This window comes from Xiphophorus couchianus, chromosome 24 (assembly GCF_001444195.1).
Source record: "Xiphophorus couchianus chromosome 24, X_couchianus-1.0, whole genome shotgun sequence".
Classification (NCBI taxonomy): Eukaryota; Metazoa; Chordata; class Actinopteri; order Cyprinodontiformes; family Poeciliidae; genus Xiphophorus; species Xiphophorus couchianus.
The window spans coordinates 18,302,194-18,310,599 of NC_040251.1; the positions used below are offsets into that span (position 1 = coordinate 18,302,194).

Here is an 8,406-nt window from a genome sequence, read left to right on the forward strand (position 1 = left end):
ACAAACGAAGCTCAGATGGAGGAAACTTGTTATGTTTCTGTTTCCACAGCTTCCATTGCTGACTGGTCAGATTTTTCTTTTTGTTTACTTCTCATTTTATTATTTTTTGATTTTGTGCAAAATGCTTTTACAGTAAGAGTGTGGTCAGTTTGGGAAATCTTCTCATTGCCTTGGATAAGTCAAGCTAATGACTAACTAGTGCAGCTAACGGCTAAGGAAAGTAAAGCTAACGGATAACAAAAGTCAAGTTAACGGCTAACTAGGGTCAAGCTAATAGATAACTAGATTCAAGCTAGCAGCAGCTTACTAGAGTGAAGCTGATGTCCAATGAGAGTCAAGCTAACGGCTAACGAGAGTTAAGCTAATGGATAACTAGATTCAAGCTAGCGACTAACGAGAGTTTTTATGTTTTTTTGACTTTAACTTGCTGCTAGCTTATCTGTGTTTGGAGTCAAAATTAAAATACTTTATTGATGTTTACCTGTTAGCTTGAGTTTTATTAAGCTAACTTACTAAAGTTAGAGTTACGCTAACCTTACAGTTAGCTTAACTCTAAAGTCTGAATTTCTCTGATTTTTCTAAACTGATATACATATTTGCCGTGTTTACTGTGAGTAAAATACTGACTACTCATAAATACACAACATACCTTACAAATAATAATAACAAATATATCTTAAATTTAACCACACAACTTATTTTGTTTGTTGAATGTAAAAATATGATTAACATTGAAATCCATTGCAGATTGTGTGATTACAGTTCTTATTTAGTGGCATTAAAATAAAAACTGTCACTTTTAACACTATTAATCTAAAGCCGCCCTGATCATTTCTTCTGTCTGAGACCTTCTCTGTCGATCAGTGATCAGCTTTGATTGATGAAGCTGCTGAGAAAATCAGACATCTAGAGCGGCCAGTTTCAGTGAAGCGATAATCCGTAAATTTATTGACAGAGGAGCGTGGTAAACCTCTTTTACGAGCTTTTTGAGCGATGCTGAGGTCAGAGCAGAATTAAAACACCATAAAAAGGTTAAATGGTTCAAACTCAGTGGAGAACAGAAGATAAAACATATGAGCTCATCAAGATAAAGTTTAAAACAAAACTGACAGGTTTGTTCTTATAAGAAAAATACAGATATTTAAACTGATGACCAGATTACATCAGTTTTCTTTTGAACTGTGACATCCAGCTCAGTCCTAATCCCTAAAGATGGCAGCTGAGGTGCTGCAGCATCCATGTTCCAGCCGTCTTAAGAGTTTGAAGATTTGCTCTCTGACCTGTCGGCAGCTTAGTTCCACCATATGTTGTTGTTGTTTTGGATCACAGAAGAACAATCAGCTTTTCTGCAAATATTCTGGATGGAAATGCAGATTAAAGGCAGATTAATTGCAAAAATAGGAATTAAATCAAAATAAACGCAACAAAAACTGGAACAGAGTCTCTCAATTAACATCAAAATAAGTCAAAGTAAAGAGGATGCTTTCAGATGAGACACAAAAACAGCTCAACTTGTGAAATATGACCAAATGGCAGCATCCAGAGGTGGCAAGGTTGTATTTGGAGTTGCAAAGCAGATATTGAAGGACAATAAAATCTTTTGTAGCGTCTCTTTGAAAAAGAATCAGGTTTTCAGGTTTTTCTTTGATAAGCACAAAGAAATCAGCTTCAAGTTCAAACTCCCATCCAGGAAAGACAAGTTTGCAAACTGCCTACGAAGGAGAATTAAGGTCAGACTAAGAGATTTCTTTGTGAAATAAAAATTACAGATTATCAGCGGAAAATTTTTGAATTGAATTATTTATTTATTTTGTAATGTTTGTTGTTGAATGAATTGTTTTGGTGTGTGAGCAGGAAGCAGATATTCAGGCCAGCAGGTTTCTGTGTGTGTGTGTCTGTGTGTGTGTGTGTGTGTTGAGGTCAGCAGCCTTTAATCCGATCGTGGGGGTGGTGAGAGTGCAAGCAGGGGAGGATTACGGGATTAGGCAGAGATGCGACATGAGATGGCCAATCTGCAGCCGCGGCGCTGGCTGGTCTGAGGTTGCCATGGTGGCGTAGAGACGGAAACACAAAACAGAGCTGGTTGTGTTTCTACTAAAGCAGGAAGATGAAACTCATTTAGCCGAGATAAAATGCAATTAAAATGATCTGGTGAAACAAATGTTCATTTTTTTATGAATAATGAACAAAGAAGTGAGTTGAAACAAATAATGAAAGTTATTTTCATCATTTCATACTTAAACAAACTATAAAAACATTAAAACAAACCAAATTTCCATTCAGCTGTCCAGTAAAGTCTTTACATATTAGGTTAATGTTTGTTAAAAGATTCCAAAGTTTCTTTATCCCTGAACAGGGAGAAAAAGATCGGACAGCATGAATCCTCCACAGAATAATAATCAGACTCTAGAAAGTAATTTTTAAAATCAGGCTTCTTGGCTGTAAGGGCTGCAGGAAGGATAGTAGTAACTTTGAACATATTCTAATGTCTGCTAGCGCCCCCTTGTGGTCAAAAGTTAAATCAAACAAAAGTGGTAAAAAGTACAAAAAAGTCCACAAAAGTAGGAAGCAAAGACACAACAGAAAAATTAAATCAATTATTTAGGAAAGTCAATTAGTCATAACCAAGTTTAGGCCATCAAACAACAAAACCAAACGTTGAAATAACTTAAATAAGCCACAGAGCTTTGCAAAAATATTTCCCTAAGTATTAAAAACGAATAACACACGAGCATAAAACAATAAAACAGCAAGAAATCAAGTTGAAATGCATCCAAAATGATCTGCAAAAGCTACGAAACGACCGTAAATAAGAGCTGGATGTCAGACACTGCCATCTAGCGGTTAGACGCAGAACAACACTTTCATTCCAGGAAGTTAAAATGTATTAAAAGAAAATACTTCATTTATTTTCTTCTAAAAAAATTAGCTCTGTTTTAACAGAACTTCAAAGTTTGTAAAAACTTTTGATGTTTTTTTTTTTTTTTTGCGTTTTTTTTTTTACACTAATCGCAATAAAAAGGCCAACATGGGAAATAAATGTTTACAAAATATTAATTTACTTCTCTCTAAGTATTTCCAGTCATGCGTTTTCAAATCACAGATTATTTACAGCTGTCCCGGTTAAATATTTATTCTACAAATAATTAAAACTACTATATATGGATCTGTTTTAACAGAATTTGATCAGTTTTACAAAAACAAATCATAAAAAGTCAATATCCAAACTAATCTGTTCGATGATTTGATCACATTTAGTTACAAAAGAAAAAAACTCGTAAAACTAACTCAGAACGTAACGAGTTATTTATAAAATGATAAAAATTAAAGTATATTTAAGGATTTTACTATAAAGTATTGTTCAACACGCTGCTGCCCCCTACTGGTAGAAACATATAAGGCCTTTTCTATCTTTCGTAGAAGGTTTATTCTTTCTGTCAGACTCAAATAGCATGCCTCATGTCCTCCAAAAATGTTGGTGAAAAGACTGAAAGGTAAAATGTTCTAATCTTAGAATAAAAAGCAAAACAACCCAAAACAGCAGCGGGCTTTGTCTGGTGACTCAGCGACCCGGTGGAGCTTTTTCCAGCCTGGCAGGAGATGCCAGCTGGCTGCTGTGGAGACGGTTGAGCTCATGGAGCCCGGCTGGCTCCCAGGAGAGAAAATCCTGAAAGAGACACGAAACACAGAGGAACAAAGAGGAGCTGGAGCTGAAGGGTGTCAGGAGAAACTGGACTGAGCTGCCAGATAAAAAAACAAACTTCAACAACAGTCACCAGTTAATCCTGGGAGGAAAACTAACCAACATAAGCAACAATACGGGAAAAACCAGGAAATACAATCATAAAATTATGTAAAAAATGGTTAAAAAGCAGCAGCTTATCTGAAATGAGAGAATTTCCAGTCATGTATTTTTAAAAGTTCAATTCAATACTTTACTGATCAACTAAATGTTGTTGTAGCTCATTAATTCAAGATTCTTCAAAGATTTAAAATAAGAACTCTAATTAGTTGATCATTTGTTTATTGTTTCATAATATAATTTTTGATTTAGGACAATTTACACACTAATATTCTATTATTCCAATTTTCTATTTAAAAGAAAGATTTAAGTGAGTTAAAGTGACAGATTTGCACTGATTGTGTTTCTTTCTCTCAGCCAGACTAAACAGCAGCTAAAGTGAGACGCTGTAAACCAGTGGGCCTGAACGTGTGGCGCTGGTTTCCAGTAAGTTGGTCCAGTTTCCTGCACAGAGTCGGATTGTTTGAGGCGAACAATGAAGCGGCCGGCAGTCGTCTGCGTTCATCACCAAACAAAGGCGAGTTTTGTTTGGAGAAGACAGCCTGATACCTGCTCTGTCACGATGCCCACACATCACCAGAACGTCGATTTAAAAACGTCAAAATCCAGATTTAATAGGGAATATTTTCCCAGTTTGTTGAGGAAAACGTGTGGCTGTTAGTTTGCGCTCTGTGGGCGGTGGAGGGCACACGTCTGGCCAAGAGGAGCTGTGAAAAGAGAGACTTCATTAATATGCACAGCCAGCCACTTCCTCTGAAACCAGCCTTTGTGGCTCAAACACGACCAGAACTGGACCAAATTGGGAGATTAAAAAATATGACTGTTTTTGTTTTCATCAGAGTGAAACAGAAACAGTCATTAGCCAGCTAATTTGAACCGATATCCTAAATCTTGGGAGATCGTTGATCAACCAACTTCACAAAAGTTTAAAAGTCAACCTCGGTTCTTTTGGGATGAACCCAAAACAATGAGCAAAACTCCAACACATTTACACTCAACTAAAAGTAAAATTACCAAATAAGAGTGAAAAACTATTTGGTAAAAAGTCTAATCAAGAACTGAACCAGATGGACCAAAATATAAAGTTTGGTATTAAATGGCAGTAATACAAATAAGTAACAAAAAATAACAAAATCAGGACAGTTTTCCAAATCAGTTTATCTCAATAAAAATAATTAAACTTTAACTGAAACTGCAGATGTGTGTCTGTTTATGGTGAATCTTAGGTTAAAACATGTTTATTTTTCATTCAGGGGTTAAAAAATCCTGAAATTTTACTCAAGTAAAAGCAGAAATACTTCATAATAAAATGACTCAAGTAAAAGTTAAAAGTACAGCGTAGTAAAAATACTCCTAAAAGTAAATTTTTCCCTAAATGTAACTAGTTACTACCCAGAGAGGTTTGACTGTTAGCCCCGCCCACCAGGTCATGTCTGCATGTTGACAGGTAACTATGTTACAACCAAACAATTTTTTTTTGCTATATTTTTGACATATCAGACAAAAAAACTATAATTGAGCAAAATCTGAAGTGGCCAGTGAGGTTTCTTAAAGATCGGTAATCGATGATCGGCCAGAAAATTGTGATCGGTGCGTCTCTGCTGCTGAGGTCTAAACGCCTCTGACAGAAAGCTGAGGCTGTTTCTGCAGAGGCAGTGGAGTGAGGGGAGGCGCTGGGCTGTGATTGGTCAGCGGTTTGACCGACAGCATGGCTGACCTCAGGTCTGTTTAAAGCCTGCAGCGCAGCGGCTGCCTCCACTGTCTGGAAACGCAGCGTCACTTTGCATCTGAACTACGGTAAGCACAACAAACCTTTAGACTGCAAAACACTTGAGTCATATACAGAATTAATGTCTTGTAGAGCAGGTAAATAATGTTATATACTTTGAAATATATTAACATTTTAAGGTCTTTTTTTAACCCAAGCTTTTACTTTTTTGATTTTAATTTGTTTAAATATGAGAGTTATTCCGTATCTGATTCTTCTGTTTCTAATCTTTTTTTATTTATCTTTGGTGAAGACAGCCGCTGCGTCTGAAATGAGTTCAAAACAATTATTTCTAAAGTATTATTTTTACTTTGTATCAAATATAATAATATCATTACATTACATCATGAAATTATCTTATTGTATACCAACATGTTGTTTTGTATATTTTGGGTTTTTATTGTATCATAAATCAAATATCATATTGTGTCAAATTAACATAAACATTGCGTGGTATTGTACTTTATTATATTATAATGTAAGATATTCTATCATATTATATGAATGTTAAATATTGTATTAATATGTACTGCACATTAATATAACGTTGCACTGTTTTCATTGTACAAAACTGTTTATTTTGTATTTTTATTACATTTTATTCAATTGTATAAATGTATCATATTGTACAATATTGTAAAATAACAACCTTATTATTATACACCATATTATATTGCCTCATTTATGTGATATTTTATTTTTCATAACCTAAAATATTACATTAAAATAGACATTTATCATGTCTGTGTCATAATAAATGGTATAATTTATAGTGGAAAAAATATATACTGTGTAATTAATTTGTATAATATTACATTGTATAATATTATTGTATCAAAATATTTTGTAATATTGCATCATGTTCTATTGTACTTGAGAATATTGTATCTTATTGAATCAAATTATATCACATATATCATATGATGTATAACCCAAATTTAATTATGCATGATATAGAATGGTGTCGTATATATTAATATACAACAAATACTGTATATATTATACATACAGATTAATCCTGATAACTTTAAAAAGTTTAACAGTTTTTCTTCCTTTCTTTCTCGGTGCTGAAGGTCAACGATGTCTGACCTTGAGACCTCCATAGCCACCATTATCGCCGTTTTCCAGAAATACTCCGAGAGAGAAGGAGACAAGCACAAACTGAAGAAGAGCGAGCTGAAGGATCTTCTTCACGACGAGCTGCCAGACCTGATGGCGGTGATTCAAACACTTGTTTTCTTTCTAAGAGCTGAAACGAGAGCAGGCTCCTGACCTCTGACCTCTGACCTTGCAGCACGTCAAAGACCAGTCCACGCTGGACGGCCTGATGGAGAGTCTGGACGCCGACGGCGACTCTGAGTGCAACTTCCAGGAGTTCATGACATTCGTCTCCGTGGTTACCGTCTGTTGCCACGAGTTCTTCGAGCACGAAGAAGAGTGAGGAAGGCGAGACGAAGAGGAGTGACAGCGAAATATAAAGAAATAGAAACCTAGCAACGAGAGACAACAACGCTTTTAGCTTCCAGTACAAGTAGCAACTAATAAAATGGAGTAGTTAAAACTTTACAGCAATAACAGCAATTTTTTGTTTAGCAGATTTAACCACTAATGTTTGCTTTGAAAGCAACTTCATCACATTCAGAAGAAAAAAGTAAAAATGTTTTGGAAATGTTTCCAAATTTGACCAATATTTGTCAACCAAAACTTGAGTTTTTTTCCTGGTTTTCAACTTATAATAAAGCTACTTTTATAACGTTGCTTCTTTTCAGCTGTTAGAAGAAATTAATTAAATATAGAGTCATAATTTAGCTAACTGCCAGTTTGGAAATGCCAGGATGTTAGCATACACAGCTATCAAGGCTTAATGAACAATATTTGTTATTCCAGTTTCCTCATAAGTGTTCAAATATATATGAAACTGAATGAGTCAATTCAGCTCAATGTTATGAAGTTAAACCAAAGGCAGGATTATTAAAATATCTTATTGATATTCTATGGAGAGCTGTTTCATTCAAAATCAAATAACTAAACATTAGCTCACATGCTATAAAAATAAAAGTCCATGAAATACATGAAGTAGCTTTACAAAATAAGTCTCACAAAATAAAACTATGAAATTAATAAATGAATAAATAAGAGGTGAAATACTTCATCAAATAAATTCTGAAATAAATAAATAAATAAAACTGTGATTGACAAAATAAGCTCCCAATGGAAAACAATGTATTTATTTTGTTTTTATTTCATGGGGACATTTATTTATTTGATGAAGCATTCTTAATTATTTATCAATAAAAGTATTTTTAAAAGTTATTTTTAGTTAAACGGCTTTCTATATAAGCTCTGGATTTAGCATTTTTTCTTGATTCTCCCTGCAGTTTCTAGTTTTTGTTCTTTATTAAAGCGCCATGTTTAATTAATTCCATATTTTTATCTGTTTTATGTTTATGCTGATGTTTTCCTGGGAAGAAATGATTTCAGATTGAATCTTTATACACTAATACTGCGGTCATGAGCCGGTTCATCATAAATGAACGTTTATTTTCTTCATCTGGATTCAAGGACAGAACTCACCGTGTAGGGATCAGGAGCTCCCCCTGCTGGACACCTTGAGATTACATGATATTCTGAAAAATGTAAAAACAGAAATAATCTAAATGTGATACATAAAGGGGAATTCTATGTAAGAGCATGAATGCTAAAATGTTTACACCTCTTTGTAAGTAAGGCACAATAATAATTCAAAACAGATGAAAAAGTGAAACTAAAACCCCAAATTATGCTAATATTTACCAGAGTTGGGTAGGAACTCTGGTACCTATACCTGGTAAAGGTA

General features: G+C 34.5%; 1 protein-coding gene across 1 annotated transcript; it reads left to right on the top strand.

Annotated features, from left to right (window-relative positions):
- The first annotated feature begins 5,458 nt into the window (after positions 1-5,458).
- On the top strand, positions 5,459-7,328 carry s100b (S100 calcium binding protein, beta (neural)). The gene is made up of 3 exons (XM_028011743.1): positions 5,459-5,599; positions 6,644-6,788; positions 6,865-7,328. The coding sequence occupies exons 2-3, from the start codon at positions 6,651-6,653 to the stop codon at positions 7,009-7,011; spliced, it is 285 nt and encodes a 94-aa protein (XP_027867544.1). The 5' UTR covers positions 5,459-5,599; positions 6,644-6,650; the 3' UTR covers positions 7,012-7,328.
- Positions 7,329-8,406: the final 1,078 nt, after the last annotated feature.